At 42.0% G+C, this 26,963-nt stretch overlaps 1 protein-coding gene across 1 annotated transcript in view; it reads left to right on the forward strand.

The window, feature by feature from the left end:
• Positions 1-26,963, forward strand: part of CC2D2B (coiled-coil and C2 domain containing 2B) — a 100,691-nt gene that overhangs the window by 56,100 nt on the left and 17,628 nt on the right. The window contains exons 24-31 of the mRNA XM_075072668.1: positions 8,768-8,877; positions 12,256-12,352; positions 16,047-16,145; positions 19,853-20,032; positions 20,190-20,393; positions 20,663-20,752; positions 21,241-21,354; positions 22,282-22,416. Of these exons, the coding sequence (XP_074928769.1) occupies positions 8,768-8,877; positions 12,256-12,352; positions 16,047-16,145; positions 19,853-20,032; positions 20,190-20,393; positions 20,663-20,752; positions 21,241-21,354; positions 22,282-22,416 (1,029 nt within the window). The remainder of the gene's footprint in view (positions 1-8,767; positions 8,878-12,255; positions 12,353-16,046; positions 16,146-19,852; positions 20,033-20,189; positions 20,394-20,662; positions 20,753-21,240; positions 21,355-22,281; positions 22,417-26,963) is intronic.

Genomic DNA, 26,963 nt, shown 5'->3' on the forward strand with positions numbered 1-26,963 from the left:
TGCTCTGCTTTGGATCGTTATCGAGCAAAACCTGTCATCAGCATGGATGAATGTCTTCTGCAATGATGGTTGAAGCATGAAGGGACATATGAGTCTTTAGCGCATATGGAACGTAAATATCTTGCGCCGCCAGCTACAACTGTGCCATGTGAATGCCTGTTCTCACTTTCAGGTGACATTGTGAACAAGAACCACACAGCATTATCTCCTGCAAATTGTAACCAAAGTTGTTTGTCTGAGCAATTGGCTGTAGTAGGACTGAGTGGACTTGTAGGCTCTAAAATTTTACATTGTTTTATTTTTGAATGCAGTTATTTTTTTGTACATAATTCTAAATTTGTAAATTCAACTTTTACAACTTTGAAAAAGATTGAATTACAGTACTTGTGTTAGGTGAATTGAAAAATACTATTTTTTGTTTTTTACAGGGCAAATATTTGTAATCAAAATAAAGTGAGCACTGTACACTTTGTATTCTGTGTTGTAATTGAAATTAATATATTTGAAAATGTAGAAAACATCCAAAAATATTTAAAGAAATGGTATTCTATTATTGTTTAACAGCGCTATTAATTGCAGTTTTTTTTTAATTGTTTGACAGCCCTATTTAAAAGGCATGACAAAGGCTTCAAACAATATTTTGACAATGAGTAAGAGGACAAAGTTTTACTTTCTTTATTGTAATCGTATCTGCTGTGTCAATACTTATTTAAATAGTCCCTCACCAATATATTGATTTGGAACAAAATTCCCCCTGACATTTAAGAATTTGTTCTTATTCTTTAAAAAGATCTCCAATCCCTTGTTCTGTTACAGCCGGTTTTTGCTTCAGTACCTCTGGTATTTTGAGGGATTTCAATTTCATTATTGTAGTTAAATATGTATTTTTATGGTAACTTATCAAAATGCACATTTTCTGATTTTGGACAGCAGTGGTTTCCAACCTTTTCAGCCTGAGAACTGAACATTATTTCAAAAAGGTCAAGGGCCACAATCAACATTTTTGGGCTCTCTGTTCTGTTCCGCTCAGTCTAAAGGGAGCCAGAACCACCTGCAGGCCCCATGCTGGGGATTTCCCCAACATGAGGTTAGTCCAGGGATCGGCAACCCTCGGACGCTTCCTGCAGCCCCTATTGGCCTGGAACAGTGAACCACAGCCAGTAGGCACTGCGATTGGCCGAACCTGCACACGCTGCAGATAAACAAACCGTCCCAGCCCACCAGTGGATTTCCCTGATGGTGCCTGATCCCTGGGTTAGTCCCAATGGGCACAGAGAAATCATAGATGGCTTCTGTGTCTCCTTTCCCACAGCCCATGTCACAAGAGCATTTCAAGGTTAGGAAGAGGTATGCTAGGGTTGGGAGGAAAAGTGATCAGAGTGCACTGTGGTCTGGTTATTGCTTTCACTCATGAAAGCTTATGCTTCAATACATCTGTTAGTCTTTAAGGGGCCACAGGATTCTTTGTTGCTTTTTACAGATCCAGACTAACATGGCTGCTCCTCTGATATTTTCTTCTTAACACTCACCATTCAGGGCCACAGTTTAGAGCCTCCAGGGCCACAAGTTGGGCTCCACTGATATATAATGATGACTCTAAATTTAAACTGATATTAATAAAATAATTTTCAGAAATCTTATAAGACAATGAAAATTAAGCTGTATTTGGAATACTTTCAGTCTTGTAGAATGTAATAACCTGTAAGTGTTAATGTATTATAAGAGTTGGAATCATATCTTAATATAAATTCTGAAAAAAATAATAATAAAAAAATAAGTATAAGGGTCATCTTTAATGAGGGTATTGTTATATGTACTGAGCAATTGTTACCTAAAAATAAATAGCGCTTGACCGGATGTATCATTTATCAGTCACTAATATACTGAGTAAATAAGCTGGTTAATTTCCATGTGTTATTCACCAGGGAGCTGGACTTTAATGAATAACATTTTTTTAGTTGCTACTTGCTTGCACATAGGGCAGAGGCGGGGAAACTTTTTGGCCTGAGAGCTGCATCGGGTTTCAGAAATGGTATGGTGGGCCAGTTAGGGGAGACTGTGCCTCCCCAAACAGCCAGGCATGGCCCGGCCTCCGCCCCATATACCCCCTCTGCGTCTTATCATAGAATCATAGAATATCAGGATTGGAAGGGACCTCAGGAGGTCATCTAGTCCAACCCCCTGCTCAAAGCAGGACCAATTCTACTATCATTTACCCAGCGGGCTTGTGCAAGCTGACCGTAAACGACCTCTAAGAATGGAGTATTCCATACCTGCGCGAGGAGACTCATTGCAGTGCTTCATTCATCTCTGATGAAAAAGTTTTTCCTAAATCAACCTAAGACCTCTCCCACTGCAACTGACGACCAATTCATTGTTCTGTCATCTGCTCGCATTGAGAGCCGAGTCTAGATCATCCTCTTTGCGAACTCCCCGTTCAGGTAGCTTGGAAAGCAGTATCAAGATCACCCCCTGCATCGTTCTCTTCTGCAGACTAAAGCAATCCCAGTCTGCTCAGCCTTTCCTCATAAGGTCATGTGCTATTAGCCCGTAATCATTTTTGTGCCTGCTGCTGGAACTCTTTCCAATTTTATCCACATCATTCCGTGTACGTGTGGGGCACAAAAACTGGACACGAGTACTCCGTATGCGGCTCACCAATGTTCGAATAGAGGGGATGATCCATCCCTCGATCTGCTGCATGCCCCTACTTATACAGCCAAAATGCTGTTAGCGCTCCTTTGCTAACAAGTGGCCACTGTGACTATATTCCAGCTTCTCATCCTACTGTAACCCCTAGAGCCTTTGCCAGAACTGCTATCCTAGCCCTTCAGATCCCTAGGCTGTAACAGTGATATGGGATTCCTTCTTGTTCAGGACTCTGTCTACTTGTACTTGTTGACCTCGATCAGGTTTCTTTGCCCATCCGTCTAATTTGGTCTAGTCCCTGATATCGCTACTCCTCCAATCAGATCTATACAACTCCCCCGAGTCCAGTCCATCCTGCAGAGTCGTTTATTGGAAGATATTGAACAAAACAGACCCCGAAAAAGAAGGCAACCCTTGGGCAACTCCCACTGAACTGGCTGCTCAATAGACATGGAGCCGTGTGATCACTCTGTTGAGGCCGAAATGATCTGAGCAGCTTTCTATTCATCCTTATAGCAATCATCCAGCCCATATATTTAAAATTGCTTGTGAAAGAATACTGTGGGAGACTATGTCAAAAGCCTTGGCTTCTAAAGTCAAAGATAACACATCCACGACTTTCCCCTCATCCACAGAGCAGTATTTCGCTCCTCATAACAGGTCAATGAGTTTAGTCAGGTCATCGACTAGCCCCTTGGTGAATCCATGCTGACTGTCTCTTGATCATCTTTCCTCTCTGTAAGTGTGCTCAGAAGTTGATTCCTTGAGTGACCTCATCTCGATGATTTTTCCAGGACTGATGTGAGCCTGTTTCGTCTGCCTCCTCCTTCCTGTTTTCAAAATGGCACTACAGTAGCCTTTTTCCAGTCATCTCCGGGACTTCTCCCGGTTTCGCCATGATTTTCAAGATAATGGCCAATGGCTCTGCAATCACAATCTGCCAACTCCTTTAGCATCGCTGCGATGCCAGCGCATCCAAGCCCCATGGACTTGTGCTCGTCCGAGTTTTTCTAAAGTCCGCACCACTTCTTTTCCACAGAGGGTGGTCACCTTCTCCCATACTGTGGCTGCCAGTGCAGCAGTCTGGAGCTGACCTTGTTTGTGAAGACAGAGGCAAAAAAGGCATTGTATACTAGCTTTTCCATATCCTCTATCACTAGGTTGTCCCTACATTCAGTAATCGGGCCCAAACTTTCCTTGACTTTCTTTCTTGTTGCTTAACTACCTGAAAACCCTTCTTGTTACTCTTAACATCTTTGCGAGCTGCAACTCATAAGTTGTGTATTAGCTTCCTGATTTCAGTCCTGCATGCCTGAGCAATATTTTTTATACTCCTCCCTGTATTTGTCCAAGCTTCCACTTTCCTGTAAGCTTCTTTTTGGTGTAAGATCAGCAAGGATTATACGGTTAAGGCCAAGCTGTGTTGCCTGCCATATTTACTGTTCTTCCTACACATTGGGATGATTTTGTCTACAGCCTCCAATAAGAGATTCTTTTAAATACAGCCAGTCTCCTGGACTCCTTTCCGCCTTATGTTATTTTCCAGCGGATCCTGTCCTATCTCAGCTCCTGAGGGAGTCAAATCTGCCTTTTCTGAGTCCAGGGTTCTGTATTGCTGCTCTCTTTCTCCTCTTCAGGATCCGAACCTGCGACCATCTCATGTGTCACTGCCTTCAACAGGTCCCAACGCCTGTCTGCCATTCTCCCTACTAACCTCTCGTGTTGTGAGCAGCAGGTCAAGAGCCTTGCCTTCGTTGGTTTCCTCCAGCACTTGACCAGAAAGTTGTCCCCTACAACACTTTCCAGAAGAACTCCTGGATATGCTCTGTTGCACCGCTGTAGTTGCTCTCCCAGCAGATTATCAGGGTAATTAAAGCTCCATGAGAACCATGGTCCTAGCGATCTAGTACTTCTGCTAGTTGTCAGAAGAGCTCGTCCACCTCATCCCTCCGGTCTGATTGGTCTATATGCAGCTCCCCAGACATCAACCCATTGTTGCCTACACTCCTAAACTTAATCCAGAGACATCATCAGGTTTTTCTCATTTTCATATCCGGAGCTGTCTGACGCAGTCATACTTTCTCTTACATACAATGCAACTCCTACCACTTTCTCTGCCCGCTGCGTGTCCTTCCTGAACAGTTTATATATCCATCCTTTACAGCTACTCATATGTTCGAGTATTATCCCACAAGTCTCTGTTATTCCAATCACATCATAGGCTCTCCTTGACTGTGCAGACTATCCAGTTTCTCCTGCTTGCTTGCCCATGCTTCTTGCCATTTGAGTATACGGCACTCAAGATAATCGCGTGATTTGTTTCCGCTTCGCTTGGTCTGAGGCAGGGGTCCTCCTCTTGTCACTCTCCTGCCTTGTGCTTCCTCTGTAGTCCATTTGCCCCACTTAATCAGGGTTTATGGTCTCCTTCCTCGATGAACCTAGTTTAAGCCCTCTCACATAGAGGTTACGCCAGCCTGCTTGCGAAATGCTCTTCCCTCTCTTCGTTAGGTGGAGCCCATCTCTGCCTAGCACTCCTCCTTCTTGGAACACCATCCCATGGTCGAAGAATCCAAAGCCTTCTCTCCGACACCGCCTGAGTAGCCATTCATTGACTTCCACAATTCGACTATCCCTACCCAGGCCTTTTCCCTGCTCAGGGAGGATGGACGAGAACACCACTTGCGCCTCAAACTCCTTTATCCTTCTTCCCAGAGCCTCATAGTCTGTAGTGATCTGCTCAAGGTCCTTCTTGGCAGTATCATTGGTGCCCACATGGAGAAGCAGGAAGGGGTAGCGATCCGAGGGCTTGATGAGTCTCGGCAGTCTCTCCGTCACATCATGAATCCTAGCTCCTGGGAAGCAGCAGACCTCGGTTTTCTCGGTCGGGGCAGCAGATAGATGACTCAGTCCCCCTGAGGAGGGAGTCCCCAACCACCACCACCCTCCTCCTTCTCTTGGGAGCGGTGGTCGTAGAACCCGCATCCCTAGGACAGTGCATCTCATGCCTTCTAATCGATGGAATCTCCTTCGTCTCCCTTCTCTCAGATGTACCATCTACTCCACTCTCTGCATTAGTACCTTTGGAAAAACATGAAAACAGTTGCTGATCTGTATCTCCATTGCTGGTACATGGACGCTCCTCTTTCTTCTTCTGGAGGTTACATACTGCCAAATTTCTTCATCGTCCCTCTCTCTCCTCTGCACAGCCTGCTCTTATTCTTCAGGATGTTGTGCTCATAGAAGCATATCCTGACGTCTGTCCAGGAAATCTTTTTCATGTATGCAATGCAGAGTCGATACTTGTTGCTCCAGACCTCGAACCTTCTCTTCCAATATGGAGACCAGCTTGCACTTTGTACAGACAAAGTTGCTTCTGTCCTGTGGAAGAAAGACAAACATGGCACAACCTGTGCAGGTTACAACAGATGAATGCTCACCTTCCATAATTTCTTGCTTCTAAGAGCTTCCTCAGCTGTTGCAGCAACTCACAGAAGCCTGCGAGATGAAAGCCTCCTGATGGCCCCGCCCTGGGACTCCTGCCCCATCCACACACTCCCACTCCCTGTCCCCTGACCGCCCCCAGAACCACCATCCCTGACTACCCCTTATCACCCCATCCAACCCCCCTTCCTTCCTGACTGCCCACTGGGACCCCTGCACCCATTCAGCCCCCTGTTCCCTGCCCTCTAACCGGCCTGACCACCATCTTGAACTCCCCTGCCCTCTATCCAACCCCCCTTGCTCCCTGCCCCCTTATTGAGCTGTCTGGAGCACCAGTGGCTGGCGGTGCTACAGCCACGCTGTCTAGCTGGAGCCAACCACTCCACAGCGCAGCTGCAGAGCACCAGGTCAGGCCTGGCTCTGCACCTATGCTGCCCGGCCTCCCAGAGCATTGCGCCGGCAGCACGGCACACTGAGGCTCCAGGGAAGCGGCAACAGTGGGGGAGGGGCCGGGGGCTAGCCTTCCAGGCCAGGAACTCAGGGACCAGGCAGGAGGGTCCCGTGGGCCAGATGTGGTCTGGGGGCTGTAGTTTGGCCACCACTCAGGTAGGGTGGACAGATGTCCCCATTTTATAGGGACAATCCCGATCTTTGGGTCTTTTTCTTATATAGGCTCCTATTACCCCACCCCTGTCTCAATTTTTCACATTTGCTGTCTGGTCACCCAACTTGCAGGTAACCACAATCTCCCTGTTGCTGTCATCTTAGCCTCTTTCTGCTATATCACTAGGCTTGACAGAATTCAATTTTATATTTTTTTGTAATTTAGATGGATAATGTTGATATTTATTTCAAGTGTTTTTTTATTTTTCGCTGTTTAAATTTTAACAATTGTGAGAAAGTTTAGGGGGTCAGACAATAATTATTTAGACACTGAGATTCAGAATAATAGTTTTCAAACTGCTAAGCACACACCATTAACATCTCGTGTCAGAATATAAAAGTATCTTTAAATCAAAGGCTAAAGTTCACAAACAGCATTTTTCTTACTTTGCCTACCTTCAAATTTTAATTATCAATAGAAATATTTTTTTCATTGGTTTCTGTGTGTGTGTTAAAATTGACATTTACCAACATTTATCAATAAAAATCTGATCTTTCCGAAGTCATATGTAGCATTGATGTCAAGACGTATAAGATATTAAATTAACAAGATTAAATTCAGCAAAGACAAATGCTAAGTACTACACTCAGGAAGAAAAAATCAAATGTACAACTACAAAGTGGGGAATAACTGGCTAACTGGTAGTACTGTTGAGAAGAATCTGGGGGTTACAGTGGGTCACAAATTGAATATGAGCCAACAATGTGATGGAATTGTAAAAAAGGCTAAGATTGCTCTGCAGTGTATTAACAGAAACTTTGTACGTAAGACACGGGAGGTAATTGTCTGCTCTACTTGGCCCTGGTGAGCACTCAACTGGAGAGCTGTGTCCAGTTCTGGGTGCCACACTTTATGAAAGATTGCATGAATTGGAGAGAGTCCAGAGAGCAACAAAAATGATAAAAATTCTCCTGGGGGAATTCTGCATCAAAATATTAAAAGTTCTACAGAATTCGGCAAATTTTATTTGTCAAAATAACACTATATAATCACACCAGTTTCAATTATTTTGGTAATTTATTTCAAAATATCTGTCAGCAAGTTTGTCTGTAACAATACAGACACGCAACAAATTCCCCCAGGAGTAGAGTTAAAGAAATCCCTATGACAACCCAGTTCCTGCTTCTCTGTCGTCCCCCCTCCCCCTAAACCAGGCCATGCCCCCCTCCCAGACACTCACCCTTCCCCCACAGCCCAGCTGCAGGACGTCTCCAGCCCAGACACTCTCAAACCCTACTGTTGTAGAGCCCAGGGATCCAGAGGGAGAAACAGCCTGATGCTGGGCTTATTGGAGTTTCCTCCATGCCGCTGCCTCCTTCCTTCAGGGTGTGCAGGGAATTGCATTTTCTGGGAACCCTCCAGTTTGCTCCCCATTCCCACAGCCTTGTCTTCCATTTATGAGCTGGGCTTTGCCGGGTCCAGCAGCCCCTAGTGGAAGCCAACATTACTACAGCCCATTTATGTTGGAAAAAAGGAAATTCTGTGTGCACAACATTAATTTCTACAAAATTCTGAATTGTGTAGTGGCGCAGAATTCCCCCAGGAGTATAAAAGGTGTAGAAAACCTGACCTTTAACAAAACTGGGCATGCTTGAGAAAAGAAGACTGAGGAGGACTTCTGGTAACAGTCTGCAAATAAGTTCAGAGCTGTTACAAAGAGGATGGTGATCAATTGTTCTTCATGTCCACTGAAGGTAGGACAAGAAGTAATCGTCTTAATCTGCAGCAAAGAGGATTTAGGTTAGATATTAGGGGAAACTTTATAAGGGTAGTTAAGTTCTGGAATAGGTTGACAAAGGAGATTGTGGAATCCCTATCATTGGAGGTTTTTAAGAACAGGTTAGACAAACATCTGTCAGGGATAGTCTAGGGGTTTACTTGGTCCTGCCTCAGCATGGGGGGCTGGACTTCATGACCTCTTGAGGTCCCTACATTTTTATTATTCTATAAGATGATGTGGAAATAAAACAAAGCAGTTCAAATCTAATAAAGTGTATGATTTTTGTGTTTTAGGTGACTGTGCATCCATTTGTAGAAGTTTCTTTCCAGCACACAGTTTATCAAACTAGCACTGCAGATGGATCTCATCCATGCTGGAATGAAGAACTTCAAGTGGATTTTATGTAAGTTGGCCAAATACTTCTTCATGAAAAATGTACAAGAAAATAAAAGTATTTGAATGCTCTAGTGAAGAAGTCAAAGTTTCCCATGGTTAGGTGATTATATTTTGTTTAAAAAGTATTTTAAAGTTTTTCATTTAGCTTGCTGAACGCATCTGCCTTTCTGTATCTGGGTATAAGAATTGGAGATGCAGTAGGAGGATTGACTGATTTAGGGCAATGGTTTTCAACCTTATTTCATTTTCGGCCCTTTAAAAAGTTTAGAATGGAAGTGCGGACCACTTTGGAAATCTCAGAAATAATCTGCAGACCTCCAGGAGTACCCAGTCCACAGATTGAAAACTACTGGTTTAGGGTAATGGTTCTCAATCTTTTCCATACCATGACCCTGTATTTCAACAGAAAAAAGTTTCAAGACTTCCCTCCCATGTAATCATAAAGAAAAGGAGGTTGGCTGCATCCCTCTTGCACATATTCATGACTCTAAGGCTAAGACATTAGGAATGGGATACATTGTTTTTTTCATCTCTGGGCCATGTTTTTAAATCAGCCAAGTCAGTAGTGACTAAAAGTTATAACCATCCAGTGGCAACTTGTAGTCTGTTTGTTCGCTGGCATCTTCACTGACTATAATGGACTACAAAAATGCACAAACCAAGTAAAAGAAGTAACGGAGAAGATAGGTTTGAGATACAATGCAAAGAAATGTCACGCTGGAGGGAGGTTAATGGAATTCCTCAAGGATCGGTTTTGGGACCAATCTTATTTAATCTTTTTATTACTGACCTTGGCACAAAAAGTGGAAGTGCGCTAGTAAAGTTTGCGGATGACACAAAGCTGGGAGGTATTGCCAATACAGCGAAGGATGGGATATCATACAGGAAGATCTGGATGATATTATAAACTGGAGTAATAGTAATAGGATGAAATTTCATAGTGAAAAGTGCAAGGTCATGCATTTAGGGATTAATAACAAGAATTTTTGTTATAAGCTGGGGACTCGTCAGTTAGAAGTAACAGAGGAGGAGAAGGACCTCGAAGTATTGGTTGATCACAGGATGACTATGAGCCACCGATGTGTTATGACCGTGAAAAAAGCAAATGCAGTCTTGGGATGCATTAGGCAAGGTATTTCCAGTAGAGATAAGGAGGTGCTAGTACCATTAACAAGGTACTGGTGAGACCTCATCTGGAATACTATGTGCAGTTCTGGTCTCCCATGTTTAAGAAGGATAAATTCAAACTGGAACAGGTACAGAGAAGGGCTACGAAGATGATCCGAGGAATGGAAAACCTGTCTTAGGAAAGGAGACTCACAGACCTCGGCTTGTTTACCTTAACCAAAAGAAGGCTGAGGGGAGATATGATTGCTCTATATAAATATATCAGAGGGAGGGAGAGGAATGATTTGAGCTCAGTACCAATGTGGACACAAGAACAAATGAATATAAACTGGCCATCAGGAAGTTTAGACTTGAAATTAGATGAAGGTTTCTAACCATGAGAGGAGTGAAGTTCTATAACAGCCTTCCAAAGGGTAGTGGGGGCAAAAGACATATCTGGCTTCAAAACTAAGCTTGAGAAGTTTATGGAGGGGATGGGATAGCCTAATTTTGGCAATTAATTCGTCTTTGACTATTAGCGATAAATATGGTCAATGGCCTGTGATGGGATGTTAGATGGGGTGGGATCTGAGTTACTACAAAGAATTCTTTCCTGGGTGTCTGGCTGGTGAGTCTTGCCCACATGCTTAGGATTTAGCTGATTGCCATATCTGGGGTCGGGAAGGAATTTTCCTTCAAGGCAGATTGGCAGAGGTTCTGGGGTTTTTTCGCCTTCCTCTGCAGTGTGGGGCATGGGTCACTTGCTGGAGGATTCTCTGCACCTTGAAGTCTTTAAACCATGATTTGAGGACTTCAGTGGCTCAAACATAGGTTAGAGGTTTGTTGCAGGAGTGGGTGGGTGAGATTCTGTGGCCTGCATTGTGCAGGAGGTCAGACCAGATTATCAGAATGGTCCCTTCTGACCTTAAAGTCTATGACTGTATGACTCTATGACTAAATGTAAAGTCATGTTAATGGGGACTATAGGGACAGAAATCAAAATTGAAGAAGAGAAACTGGAGAAGGTGGACATTTTAAGTATCTTGGAAGTACCATCAGCCAAGATGGTACTATTTCCGAGGAAATAATAAGAATCGGGAATGCAAATGCTGCATTTGGAAGACTCAAAAACTTCTGGCAGCTCAAAAACATCTCCTTCAAGACAAAACTGAACGTGTAACAGGCAATTGTTATCGCCATCACAACGTATAACACTGAGACATGGCAACTTATCAAGAAAGATGGATGCATTTCATCACAAATGTCTGAGACGAATACTGGGAATAACATAGAGAAAGAAAGACAAATGAAGTCAGAAGAATTACTGGACAAGGTACCCTGTCACAAATAATCTACAAAACAAGACATCAGGGGCTGGGACGTGTGCTGAGAATAGAAAAAGAATGCTTATCAAATACCACCCTTGAATGGAAGCCACAGAACACAAGAAGAAAGAGAGGAAGACTGCGAATAAAGCACCTCAAGTTGAAATGGGAAGATTCTGAGAGAAGGGCAATTAACAGGCAAGGAAGGCAAATGTGGGTAGCCCAATGTGCAGCAAAGCACGGGAAAGACTAAGGTCTAAGTGGCCACTTAGTCTGTTTGAATTGAGTTGGACTAATGGCTCTCAAATCTCCCCTTCTCCTCCCAATTTAGGGCATATGTCAGGTGGACCCAATATGAAAAATGTGGCTGGTATGCTGTAGTTGCTCTGTTTTGTGCCAGTGTAACAACCATAAAGACTTTTATAAACTATTTTTAGAGCAACCTCGGAGCTGAGAACCAGAATTGGGGAGGTGTGCAAAGGCAGTTTAAAACCACCACCACTTGGAAGAATGGAGAATCTGCCTTTGTTACTTTATGTGAGCTTTCATTCAGTTGGTGCTCTGAAATATGTGAAAGAGTAGAAAATTTAAAAAACATAGTTTAGTAAATATGAGATAGAAGTCAGTGGAAATACAGCAGTTTACACCAAAATGAGGATCTGGCACAATTTATGTGACTAAACACCTATTGACACAATAATTAGAGAAACAAAATATATTGGGTCAAATTCATCCTGGTGGGTAACTTCTTCAAAGTCAGTGGAATTTGTCCTTTGTTTTTTAGTGGCGAACATACCAAATTTGGTTTTCCTTCTTTAAAAATGTTTATGGTTTTGTAATATTTGAAGTGAATTATTGCCAGAAGTTATTGTGTTGTTTTTTTTAAAAAAATGATAAAGCTCTCTGATATACAATGTCTGATTAAAACTAAAAGATCCTGTTCTTAATTACAGATCACCAGGACATGATTATAGCTTTTCAGGACTGTCTAAAATAAAAGACAATATATATGTCAACATTTTTGATGAAGTTAGGGTGGAAAAACATGAGGTAAATTGTATAAAACACAATAATTGATTTTTTTATTACATATTTTTGAAGTTTGAAAACTATAACCATGTACGTATCTCAACTTCTTTTCTTAGCAAAAGAAGCTATATGTACTATTGTTTTCTCATTTTGAATAAATTCTGTTTTTACTTTAATTAAAAGCATACTAAAAATGTCACAGCCAACCACTGTTACCCGCTCCAGCCCTGACAGGGTTAAGGCTAGACCTTGGAGAGGGCTGGAGCTGTAAGGAAAAGCCCAGCTGGGACCACACCCCAAACAGAGCACAGCAGGTCCTTATAAAAGGCTGCTAGCTTGGAGCTAGAGTAGCTCTCTCCAGTCTTGGAGGGAGCAGGGCCTGGCTGTCGGTAGCAAAGGTACTGGGAGTGAAGCAGGACTGGAGAAGAGGAGCAGGGGAGCTCCAGCCTGGCAACTCCCCAGGCTGCAGAGCCTGGTCCTAGGCCCACCCCTGAGGTACTGGGTGGTAGAGGAAGACAGCAAGTCCTACCGCTTTGTTTGTGATGACTGGCTCTTATACTGCAGTCTGCCCCAGGGAGCGGGGGCTCATTGCTGACTGGCAGTAGCCACCGGTGGAGACAAGGTGGGATTAGGAGGTTGGGGGTCCCTAGGGAGGGGAGACCCTGAGAGTGAGGAGTTACTCCCAGGTGGCAGCACCCCAGATAACAGGGCACTGGAGACTGGGAGGCACACGGGGGCCAAGCGGTAGCAGGACACCGGCCTGCAGAGGGCGCTCCAAAGGCTGGAGAGCTAATTCCCTGAGACAGCCAGCAGGAGGTGCCGCAGGGGTGAGTCTGCTTGCTTACAGGCATTTGTTAAAGGCCTGTGAATTCTCTTAATAGATTTTAAGGAGAAGAGTCCATAATGATCATCTAAACTATAGCAGATGTGGAAAATGTTTTTATTTCCAAGAAACAAAGAAAAACATTTTGTTGAAGAGTTGAAAACTGAACATTTTGATTCAGAAATGCCACAGTGATGCCTCATTGGGTTTGTAGTTTGGGTGCCTCAGTCCACCATTCTCCTTTATGGGCTGGCCTCTTTGGCAGACAACATCTCCCACAATTCATTGTGGGGTCCCTTGTTGAACTATCATAGTGCATCATGGGAATCTCCATTTGTAATGCCTCATGGGAGATATAGTCTGGCTGAAGAACCCAACCCATCGTGGAGAATGGAGGCATGAAGCAATTGAACTACAGCTTCTATGAGATACTGTATCAATGTTTCTAAATTAAATTTTTTCTCTTTTGGCAGAAATTTTTCTATTTCTGGGTGTTTGGTTATTCAATAAAAAGTCAAAAATTTCCATGGAAAGCAGAAGCTTTTGTGAAAAAAATTGTTTAGTGAATAGTTTTTGATAATTTTTTTTTGACTAGCCTTACTCTGTGCTGACTACCTGCATAACAAAAACTATAATTTCTTTTTGAGCTCGAGTGTATATTTTAGAAAGACATAACATTTTGTTTTAGTCATCAAGTGAAGGGGAATATTCCTCATCCATTGGTAATTGTTCCAATGGTTAATTACTTCCACTGTTACATTTTTGCATCTTATTTCCAGGTGGAATTTCTCTGGCTTCATCTTCTAACCATTGGCTCTTGTTATATTTCTGTCTGCTAGCTTAAAGAGTATCTTCTCTCTGTTTAGAATCCTTAGATGTTATAGGGTGTGATCAACTCATGATAAGGGTAAAGACAGGTAAATGGAATTTATCACTTCCTCGTTTGGGTAATACGGAGTTTAGCTTGTTAGTTTATCCACTTCTTTTATTCCATTACACCACTGAATCATGTCTTAACTTTCTCTGTAATAAGCTAAAATAAATTAAACTTCTTAAGTCTCTCACTAGAAGACACATTTTTCTGACTTTGAATTTATTCTTGTGGCTCTCCTCTGAGCCTTCTCCAGTTCTCCTATATTACAAAATTATTTTTATGCAACACATACATTTTTCATCAACAGCTTAATGGTTTCACATATTGTTTTATTAAGATAAGAAACATGCCGAAATTTATGATTCATTGACTACTGCTTAAACTTTTACTCTAATGGACAGTGAATATACCTTATACATTATGGCTCATTTCATATGGAGATTTCCTATAGAACTTCCTGCTCCTGTAAAATGTTCTTTTTATTGTTGCCTTTGAAGGCAATAACATTTGGGTGGATTCTTGAGAAATGCAGTATAGTTTAGAAAATAGGACCTCTGGTATAAACAATTGGTTTATATATTCTTGATAATAAGATGTATCTGTTTTCTGAGCAGTTAGCAATTTTTTATCACAGTGAAATTTTTTAAGCCATTTCCTGTAATGTGACCCAGTGCAATGCTCCAGATGTTGTTATCATAGACAGTTTTGTCATCAGAAATGGAATTGCTAATAAGAAAATATTTAACTGTCAGATGTACTGTATGTAAGAACAAATAGTCACACTGCTAACTGTCTGATTACTTCCTTGTTAGCTCATCTACAGGCCCCATTCCTGTAAGTAGTTGTGCTAGTGTGGCCCCCTTTATCAGCATGTATGAGTGCTGACTTTGGTGGCACAAAGGCAGTGCAATATTTGCTTGCATGCTACAGTCTCAGTGAGCTATAGATTTGTAAAACTGTAATAATTTAAGAAAATTATTCCCACTTCTTCTGTGACACATACAAGCAACTAGCTGATTAAGTCATTTACTTATCTGTTTAATATATTTATCTTCTGAATTAACTGCTGGAGGGAGAGTGTTGAATGCTGGGAGGAAGGGGCATAAAGACTTTGGAAATGAAGCAGAGAATTAGCATCCCACAAACTGAGCATCATTTTCATGTCTCTCCTTTCTCTTCACCCTATTTCCAGGCTGTGTCAAAATCTTACTATCACTTCTTCCTTCATAACATTTCTAAGATCTGATCTTTTCTTTCTGTCTTGCTCAGCTGAAACCCTTGCCAAAGTCCTCATCATTTTCAGTCTTGATGACAGCAACCACCTTCTTCACACCCACATCAGTATTCCCCAGTCTATTCGAATGGCAACTGACAATGGGGAGTCCTTACATGGTGTAGTGCCAAAATAGGCAGCTGGACACTGCCTGTTCCCCTGCTTTCTGGATGTGGTCGGGGAAGAAATACTCCAGCATGGAAAGGGTTGGAGTTGGGCAGACCACAAAGCATTCTTTCTGATCTACATCTGGTACAGTAGTCTCTGTGGGACAGTTACTGCCAGCATAATTTATAGCAGTCCTTAGGGTGCAGTGTTGGGGAAGTAGAGCTTTCTTCCCTTCTTTCCTTAGCTGTGCTGACTGTAAACTGGGCATAGTTGTGGATTGAGTCCATGAGTCTTCTAGTTCACAGATAATGGGAAAGTTATAAAAACCCCTCTGGATTTTATTGTGAAAGCACTGCATTTTGAGAAAATATGAATTTATTTGTTGAACAGATTCAGTTTTTTATGAGCAGCTCATTGGTTCTATGAACACCTTGTTGAGTCTGTTCAGCTTGATATTGATTGCCTTTTGTTACCACAGCCACAACTGAAAACATATATAAATATAGATATAGATGTATGTGTATATGCTAATAAGCTTCCAAAGGTTATGGAATCAGTGTCAGCTAAGACACACACACACACACACACACACACACTTACTTTTAACTAAGCTAACCCTGACTATGTATTTCAATAGGATACTTGTCTTAAGGGTTGCAGTGGCCACTCGTATATAAGAAAGAACTGGTTTGGATCAGTTACTTTTCCTTTCTCTGCTCTTCTGGAACAATCAAAGGTAATTATAATAAAAGCATTTTAAAAACTTCTGTTGTATCAGCACAAACCCTTAAGAGCTTTTTCTTTTGGTGAAAGCAAGATTTTAAAATTTTACACTGTCGATAGCAATGATCTGCATACATTAGAAAGAATAAATTTTTTATCATTGTGTAACTCCTGTGGACTTTGCCATTTGTTTCTGAACACAGCTAATCTTTCCCTGCATAGTCAAGGGAGATCAAAAATACAATCTAATTTGCAATAGCAACTCCAAGACACAAACTTCTTCCAAAATCTTTTCATAAGAGCACTGGTTTTGACTCCATTTGCCACAGCAGTGAAAGCCTATTTGTTCAGAAACTGCTTTTCCATAGGAGGAGGGAAAGTAAAAGGCTGAGGGGAAACTGCACGGAAGTTTGCAAGAGTCAAATAGGAAGTTCCAAGGAGAATGGAGGATTCAGCCAGAGCACTCGGCTAATCTTAGTCAAGCTGTAGAGTCTTTTGCTGACCCAAGGAAAATAAGACTTTGTTATTGCTTGAGAGGACTATAGGAAAATGCCATATTAGTAAAGGGGAGAGACAGAGGGTATGTCTACACTACGAAACTAGATCAATTTAATCGAAGTTGATGTTTTAGAAATCAATTTGATACAGTCAGTTGTGTGTGTTCCCACTAAGTGCATGAAGTCAGTGGTGTGCATCCACAGTACCAAGGCTAGTGTCAACTTTCGGAGTGTTGCACTGTGGTAGCTATCCCACAGTTCCCCGCTGCCCATTGGAATTCTGAATTGAGCTCCCAATGCCTGATGGGGCAAAAACATTGTCATGCATGGTTCTGGGTACATGTCGTCAGGCCCCCTTCCCCCCCCACCCCGTGAAAGCAACAGCAAAAAATCGTTTCTTGCCTTTTTTCCTGGGTTACCCATGCAACGACATGCCATGGCAAACATGGAGCTCGCTCAGCTTACTGTCACCGTACATCTCCTGGGTGCTGCTGACAGACATGGTACTGCATTGCTACACAGCAGCAGCTCCTTGCCTTTGCAAGTTAGCAAAGACAGTTAGCAGCCATATTGCACCGTCTGCTGCTGTCTCCTGGTTGCTCCTGGCCGACCTCAGTGAGGTCGGTTGGTGGCGCCTGGGCAGACATGGGAACTGCTGGCTGGCCTCAGTGAGATCGGCTGGGGGAGCCTGGGCAGACATGCATGCTCCTGGCCAGCCTCGGTGAGGTCGGTCAGGGCTCCTGGACATAAATGGGAGTGACTCCAGGTCATCCTCTTCTTTAAGTTTTGTCTAATGGAGATTCAGTCCTACCTGGAATATCATGCGAGCTGGAGGCTTTTGCCTCAGGCTACTCTCCCATCTGGCAGCACCATGCGATTGCACCTACCCCATCCTACCCCTTGCTCCCATGGCTCATGAAGCCTGGACAGTAGTAAGGACCAGTTCAACTATAAGCTGAGCAAGTGCATAATGGTGGTAGAATGTGCCTTTGGACATTTAAAAGCTCACTGACGCTGTTTGCTGACTAGGCTGTTCGCGATTAGAAGAGCACAGCAAGGCGTGCTGCACATCACAGAGGCTTTGAAAACCAGTTTCATGACTGACCAGGCTTCGGTGTGACAGTTGTGTGTGTTTCTCCTTGATGCAAACCCACCCCCTTTGTTGATTTTAATTCCCTGTAAGCCAATCCTGTAAGCCATGTCGTCAGTCACCCATCCCTCCATGACAGCAACTGCAAAAAATCGTTTTGCGCCTTTTTTCCGTGCAGACGCCATACCACGGCAAGCATGGAACCTGCTCAGATCATTTTAGCAGTTATGAGCACTGTAAACACCACACACATTATCCTGCAATATATGCAGCTTCAACAGCAGGCGAGGAGGCGATGGCAGTGCGGGGATAAGAGTGATGAGGACATGGACACAGACTTATCTCAAAGCATGGGCCCTGATAATTTGGACATCATGGTGGTAATGAAGCAGGTTCATGCCATTGAATGCTGATTCTGGGCCTGGGAAACAAGCACAGATTGGTGGGATTGCATAGTGTTGCAGGTCCGGGATGATTCCCAATGGCTGTAAAACTTTTGCATGCGTAAGGGCACTTTCATGAAACTTTGTGACTTGCTTTCCCCTGTCCTGAATTGCAAGAATACCAAGATGAGAGCAGCCCTCACAGTTCACAAGTGAGTGGCAATAGCCCTCTGGAAGCTTGCAACGCCAGACAGCTGCCGGTCAGTCGGGAATCAATTCGGAGTGGGCAAATCTACTGTGGGAGCTGCTGTGATCCAAGTAGCCAACGCGATCACTGAGCTGCTGCTATCAAGGGTAGTGACTCCGGGAAATGTGCAGGTCATAGTGGATGGCTTTTCTGCAATGGGATTCCCTAACTGTGGTGGGGCAATAGACGGAACACATATCCCTAACTTGGGACCGGAGCACCAAGGCAGCCAGTACGTAAACCAAAAGGGGTACTTTTCAGTGGTGCTGCAAGCACTGGTGAATCACAAGGGACGATTCACCAACATCAATGTGGGATGGCCGGGAAACGTACATGACACTCGCATCTTCAGGAACTCTGATCTGTTTGAACAGCTGGAGAAAGGGACTTACTTTCCAGATCAGAAAATAACTACTGGGGATGTTGAAATACCTATAGTTATCCTTGGGGACCCAGCCTTCCCCTTAATGCCATGGCTTATGAAGTCATACACAAGCATCCTGGACAGTCGTTAGGAACTGTTCAACTATAGTCTGAGCAAGTGCGCAATGGTGGTAGAATATGCATTTGGACATTTAAAAGTGCGCTGGTGCAGTTTACTGACTTGGTTAGACCTCAGCAAAACCAATATTCCCATTGTTATTACTGCTTGCTATGTGCTCCACATTATCTGTGAGAATAAGGGGGTGGGAAGTTGAGGCAAATTGCCTGGCTGCTGATTATGCGCAGCCAAAACCAGGGCAGTTAGAAGAGCACAGCAGGGCATGCTGCGCATCAGAAAAGCTTTGAAAACCAGTGTCATGATTGACTAGGCTACGGTGTAAAAGTTTCTCCTTTGTTTCTCCTTGATGAAAACCCACCCCTTTGGTTCACTGTACTTCCCTGTAAGCAAACCTCCCTCCCCTCCCCGCTTTGATCACTGCTTGCAGAGGCAATAAAGTCATTGTTGTTTCAAATTCATGCATACTTTCTTAATTCATCATACAAATGGGGGGTAGCCCGGCAGAGGTGTGGGAGGAGGGAAGCCATTTTTACAGTCTTCTGTTGTTTGAACTATTTAAAATGAACTGCACAACTTCTGTATGATTTTTTTCACCCACGTTTGATGTTCTCCTAACTCCTTAGATTTTAAGCATTGCTGCTATTAGGTTAAGTGTGGTGTTCTAAATTTCACTGTATATTTTCCTGAGACTGAAGTCTGCACTCATGGTGTAAGACTGTTTCCCCAGGTAGAGGCACCATGTGTACTTTAACTTGATACAAGGTATGACTTCCTTTAGAACCCCCCAGAAGGTTCTCCTGTTTAAAATTTGAGGATTGTTGCCCTTACCCAGAATCTAGCGAGTGGAATCTCTGTAAAAAAAAGCATAAAAATTACATTTATTCCCTTTTATTGCACATGATGTAATTTGGATCATTATGACCTTTATATTTTGTTATAACATCTCTTGCACTGAAATTTGTTTATTTTTACCTAATATAATCATCTAAATATGTTCACAGATCTGCGGTACATTTCAAGTAAATACGCCACCAGTTTTGCTTGGCTACACTTGGAGCAAGCCCTGTGTATCTCCTAAAGAACATTGTGGACAGAATTTAAAAGAATATACCTTTTTAACCATCTTTGCTACGATTGAACCTCAGCTATCTTCTGTTGAAAATGATTTAGAATCAGATAAGGTTAGCATTTATAATTAATATGCATCATCAAAATGAAGACTTTCAGAGTAGGGTAAATTTGTTTCTTAAAGCAAATGGTAATTCTTTTGGGGTATTTTATATTTTAAAGTCAGTCTTTGAAATTATATTAACATTGTAACTGTAATTATGATTCTAGTTTGCAGATCATGAAGATGAAACACTTTTGCAAAGAGCATGCATTTTTAAAAAAAATTGCAAGGCAAAGTTTCCAAAAAGAAGAATAATAACCTCTGTTTTTGATAATGAAGGACGAAATATTTTAGTTACAGAATATATTAGGGCACTAAATCCACCACAGCTGCTAGTAGATATGTATCTTGATGATCCTAATGCAACTTTTGTAAGTATGAATTTATTTTCTATCATACAGTAAGAAATTCAGAACTGTTGAAATCAGTCTTTGACATTCCTGAATTGCTATTATAATTCACATTTTTGTCTGTAGCTGCTATAGAAGTTCATATTTATTACACTGGTAATTCTTGATATCAAGAAACTTAGATTAACTGTAGTTTTATATTTTTGAATAATCCAAAATTGAGATCTATTCCATAGATATTTATGACATGTGGGCCCTGGTATTTACGTATATTTCTATTTCATTTACAGGATCTTATTTCTCAATTTGTGTCTTTAATTCCTTGTGTATCAGATACATTGGATGAAAATGCTGATGTTGATATTTGGATGACATCAGAGGTAATAATCATATATTAAATAATAGATGTAGATGAGTTAATAGATTGTTGAAGTAATACGTTTTGTGTGCATTAAAATTCTGCATGAAAAATACTTTGGTTTACAGAGCAAAAAGCCAAATCTTGACTACTTGCCAACCATAGATTAAGCCTCATGTCATCCTTTAGCCCAGTCAAATCCATAAAAAGGGGAATGAGCTCTCAGGAAACTTCACAAGCTGAATCGTGGATTTTGTGAGAAATCCTCCCTCAGTGAGTAGGGTGGGTGTAGGGGGGTTTACATAGGAGGCAAGGCAGTCTCCAAAACCTTCAGATTCCAGATATACCTATGTTATCTCTGTGTCCCTCTCCCACCAATAGACAGCTTTCTGAGGAGTGTGCTGTCATTGGCAATCTCCTTGGCTTCTGCTCTGCATTCTATGACTAAATGGGGAGATGACAGCATAACATTTCTAGTAAATAGCTTATTCTTTACCATTTTGTATTTAGCATTGCATCAATTTGGCTGTTGGAAATAAAGAAGAGCATGCAGTGCTTCTGTGTAACTACCTTCTGTATTTTGGGAAAAAAGCATGGGTACTGTTGGGAACATCAGTGTTAGAAGTAAGTGCCATAATTTAAAAAATGTTTAAATCTTCATTGGTTTCATCCCCCACAACAGCATAAACAATGCAATGTGCTAAAGAGAATAAAATATAAGTCAATAACATACCAACACAAATATATTGGAAATATCAGGATTGCCATGCCATATCAGACCAATGGTGCATCTAGTCCAACATCCTGTCTTCGATAGCGATGAGTACCACTTTCTAAGAGGAAGGTGCATTAAACCCCATTGTGGACAACTATGGAGTAGTTTTTCTTAACGGACATTTCTTCCTAGCTCCCCATTAGTTAGAGCTTGGTTTGCAGCCTGGATGATTTCATCATCTAAGTAAATGTTTAATCCTCTGAGAATCCTACTAGGCTCTTGGCTTCAATGACATCGGTGAAAATGAGTTCCACAGCTTAATTATGTGTTATGTAAAAGTATTGATTCAGTTTTAAATTTGTTGCTTTTCATTTTCACTGATTGTCCCCTTATTCTTATGATGAGAAGAATTAAATATGACACCACCCAGTTTGCCTTCTCTATTACATTTGTTGTTTTACATATCTCTAGTGTGTCCTCTTTATTCATCTCCTCTTTAAACAGCCCCATTCTTTTCAGTCTCTCCTAATCTGGTCACAGCATTCATATTTGTGAATATCTGTGTGAGTGAGGCTTGTGAGATTAGGCCCTATTTTCAAATATAGAGAAATATTCATGAGGCAGCATTGGGTAAACTTGCCCTTTCTGCACTTTCAATAAACAGAAGACTACAGTCTGTTGGGATGTCAGCCTGGCACCTTTCACTAAAGAAAAATAAACTGTTTATAAAAGGCTGAGGAAAAGTAAATATTGGAAGCTCATTTTACTTTCTTCATTGGAATTGCGTGTATAGATATATTTATATAAAATTGATGACATCTACTTTTTGTTGGTAGGGGAAAGTGGCATATGTATTAACTCATGAAAATGAAGAATATTTCCTTTGGAATCCCTTGAATGGGCAGTGTTATAAACAGTTTGATACATTTTGTCCCTTACAGAGTATTGACTGCCTAATCAATAGGGAAAACGTAAGTATGTAAAATTAAATCAAAAGAGACAAGGAATAGTATCATGTTAGTTATAGACCAAGTATTAGGCCATATATTAAGGGATCAAATAAAGTAATGTAGAATTTACAAAGAATAGGATTCAGGATATTTATATCATTTTAGAAACAGTAAAACTTTGCTGCTTTGCTAGCTAACTAGTATTCAGTATGTTACTACCGTATAGAAACTAATAAGGTTCTACTCAGGTCTTTAGATGCTATCTAGTATTTTAGTATGACTGAATCTGTGAGATCCCCAACATTTTGTTATGATTCTGCATCATATGTTTCATCTTTACCGCCTTCCACAATGGTGGTGAGGAATAGGATATTTTAATTGTGTTATCTCTTTAAATTTTCAATAATTAAATAGAGAGGAAGAAATATTACTACCATGATAAACCATGGGATAAGAACAACTTCAGATATTGTACATAGGAGTGTATAAAGCAGTTTGCAGACTACTACATGAAAGTGTATTGTTTCTTTAAGAGCATTATTTTTATTTTATTTTGGAGTATGCTAAACACTTCAGATCTGTACTGCAGATTCTTAAAGTATGGCTCTGATCTTCCAGTATTCTTAATGCCCTCAAATCTTGACTTCAGCGAGAGGCAAGAGCACTTAGCATCTCAAGTAAAACCCATTGCAGGAATGGGTTCTTCGGTAGTTCCTCTGCACCATAAAGACAGCAATGTTTTTGGTCCATATGTTAGGACTACAGCTGAACATGAGGAAATCCATTCTGAGATTGGTGCGAAGTATAGAGTTCATAGAGACCTCCTTAGATGCAGTATCAGCCAGAGCTTTTTTAACCTTCTCAGGGACAGGTTCATGACATTAACAAACCTTGTATCAAAAATTCAAATCAGTCCACAGACATCAACAAAAAATTGCCTTCAGTTAATCAGACACATGGCAGCTTGTACCTCTGTGACTCAACATGCCACGTTATGCGTTTGTTGCTTCCCTGGCTCAGAACAGTTAATATCTCAAACAGCCTGAAAAAGCTGGTGTCAGTCTCTCATCAAGTAGAAGACTCTCTCAATTGGTAGAAAGACCCGGACAACATCTATATGGATGTGCCATTCATCCAACCTTCCCCTTCCGTCAGCATAATAACAGATGCCTCTCTGGTGGCCAAATTTAGGGATCCACACCATTCAGGGCAAATGATCTACCCACGAGACACAGTTACTCCTCAACCTCCTGGAGCTGAGGGCCGTTAGGAATGCCAGTATCCATTTTTTGCCTTTAATTAGGAACAGATCCACAAAAATCATGACAGACAATGTAGCCTGCATGTTTTATATCAACTGTCAAGTTGTGTGTGAGGGGAGAGATTCCCTTCTCTTTTTGCCAAAGGAATAAAGCTATAGAGCTGATGTGTAGCCAACTGCATCCTAATCTTGGCAGTCTACTTCCTGGGTATACAAAATACTATGGGTGATGACCTCAGCAGGCAGTTCTCCCAGAATTACAAATGGGAGTTGGATTCTCAGACTCTCAAGCACATTTTTCTGACTTGTAAAGTTCTAAAAGTGGATCTTGTTGCCATTGTTATCAACAGAAAGTGCAAAGAGTTTTGCTACATGGGTGGGTTATAGATCCTCCCTGACTGGGGGAGGTGCTTTCCTTGTTCTGTGGACAAGAGGCCTTCTCTGTGCACTTCCTCCAATGCCGCTGATTTTGAAAATGGTATATAAGATCAAGCAAGACAAAGGCAAGATAATGTTGTTAAATCCAATATTCCCACAGAGGCTGGTACCCTTTGCCTTGCCGTTTGTCTGGCGATGAGCCTTCCTTCCATTCCCAGCCTTCTCTCTTCATGCTGGGCAGACTCTCCATCCTAACCTGGGAATTCTTTGCCTCAAGGCTTGGTTACTCAGTGGTTCACTGGAGTACACTCCTGTTCTGCAGAGGTACAGAAGGTATTTTTAAATAGTAGGAAAAGGTCTACATGAAATACTTACTTGCAAAAGTGGAAAAGGTTTCCACACGGTTGTATTCAGTGACGTCTTCGGTCTGTTTCTTCTTCATTCTCTGCTGTCCTTGACTGTCTACTGGAATCCAAAAAGTCCAGGATTATATGAGTTCCCTGAGGGTCCACCTGTTACCTTTCATTGCTTGGTTGAGGGATTCTCAGTGTTTGCTCAGCCCACCGCTGCAAGATTCGTTAAGTGATTAAGAAATCTTTTCATTCACATTAGAGAACCTATCCCTGTATGGGATTTAAACTTTAAACTTTTTCCTCCGATGTCGTTTGAAACTCCCTTTCAAAGCGATGGCCACTTATTCCCTCCATGAAAACAACCTTGATTGGGGCTATCACTTCTGTTAAAACAATTGAGGAACTGGGAGTTTTAATGGCAGACCCTCTCATTACAGTGTTTTTCAAGGACAAAGTTTCATGTCCACTTCCAAAATTTTTACCTGTTATCGTCTGAATTTCATGTCAGTTAGGTCACACATTTCCCAATTTTCTTCCCAAAACCACACCAGACCAGAGAATATGCTGCCTTCCATATCTTAGATGTCAGGAGGGAGCTAGCCTTTTTATTTGGACAGAACCAGATCATTAAGAAAATCTCCAAGACTATGTCAGTTGCTGACAGGTCCAAAGGGTCCACAATTTCCGCCCAGAGGCTCTCTAGGTGGATTTTTGAATGTACTATTTCTTTCTATGAATCCGACGATTTACAGCCTCCCTCTATGGTATTGGCCCACACCGTGAGATTACTTTTTACTTCTATGGCATTACTCAAAAATGTTCCCATTTTTGAGATCTGCAAAGCTGCAAATTGGTTTTCAGTACATATATTCTCCGAGCACTATATGTTGGTTCATTCTTCTAGATCAAATGCTCCTCTTGGGAACACAGTTTTGTCTCTAGTATTAGACTCAGCTCTGAAGCTTGCTGCTTCTGTTGAGTATACTGTTCGGAAGTCACCTGAAGTCAAGGGATGCATAGGGATATTACTCAAAGAAGAAGGAAGGTAACTCAGCTTGTGCAGTAACTGGAGTTCTTTGAGATGTGTGTCCTGTGGGTGCTCCACTACCCCCAGTCTTTCCCTTCTGCTTTGGAGTTTCCTCTGTGGGACTTGGTGGTGGTGAAGGAACTGAAAATGGTTCTCCCACACAGTCCTACATATCCTCTGTGCAAGGCACGAGGACGTGTAGGGACACGTGTGGGGTGAATGAGGACTACTAGCAAAAATCTCCAGTCAAAGGCTCATGGGATGATGGCACAGCTGAAGTAGAGCAGCCACAAGGACACACATCTTGAAGAATTCCAGTTACTGCATAGCATAAGTAGCCTCTCCTTTTTCACACTTTCCTCTCATACCTTGAGTCCTGAGGAATCGTAGAATCATAGACTTTAAGATCAGAAGGAGCCATCATCTAACCTGACCTCCTGTGCAAGGCAGACCACAGACTCTCACCTACCCACTCCTGTATCAAACCTATGTCTGAGCCATTGAAGTCCTCAAATCATGGTTTAAAGACTTCAAAGTGCAGAGAACCTTCCAGCAAGTGACCCGTGCCCCACACTGCAGAGGAAGGCGAAAAATCCCCAGGGTCACTCGCCCTGGAAGGCAATCTCCGCCCAGATATGGCAAATCAGAATACAACCCTGAACACCCGCGCCACACACTCAGCCAGCACGGAAAGAATTCTTGTAGTAACTCAGATCCACCCATTAACATCCATCAGAGGCAGACAATCACTTACCGTACACATAGTCAAAGAGAAATTAATTGCCAAATTACGCCTCATCATCCTTCTCCTCTCATAAACGTATCAAGCTAAAGTCTGATCCAGATAAGTCTTTGCCCCACACCTCTTGGAAGGCTGTCAAAATCACTCCTCTCATGGTTAAACTTGCTTCTAATTTCAAGTCTAAACTCGCACTGGCCAACGTTTATTCTATTTTTCTTGTGTTCACAATGGTACTCGCAGCTAAATCTCCTCCTGGTATTCTTCCTCTGATATATTTATAGAGGAACAAGCTCATATCTCACGCTCTCGCGCTCTCAAGCCTACCAAGCACGCGCTGTGAGTCCCTTTAATAGATTGGGTTTTCATTCTCGGATCATCCAAGTAGCCCTTCTCTGTACCGTTCCAGTTTTGAATCCTCCTTCTTTAAATAATGGGAACTAGAACTGCAACACAATTAGTTCAGAATGAGTCTCACACTCGTGCTTGTATAATGGTACAACCTCATTATCTCCGTACTGAAATAACTTGCCTTATTTCCAAGAACCTTCATTAGTTTTTCAACTGCATATCCAAATTTTGGGGGCCTTTTTGCTTCGCCACGCCTGTGATCAACCAATATCAAAGTCTTCTCCTCTCTGTTACTTCGCAACTGATGCATTCCCAGCTTATAACAATAATTCTTTATGAATCCCTAAAGTGATGACTTGCAACTTTTCACTATTAAAATTTTCCATCCTATACTGTTACTATCAGTTTACTGAGGTTATGCAGATCTTCCTGTGTGATAATCCGTCTCTCTCTGTTAAG

The sequence above is a fragment of the Chelonoidis abingdonii genome, chromosome 15 (assembly GCF_003597395.2).
Source record: "Chelonoidis abingdonii isolate Lonesome George chromosome 15, CheloAbing_2.0, whole genome shotgun sequence".
Taxonomy (NCBI): Eukaryota; Metazoa; Chordata; order Testudines; family Testudinidae; genus Chelonoidis; species Chelonoidis abingdonii.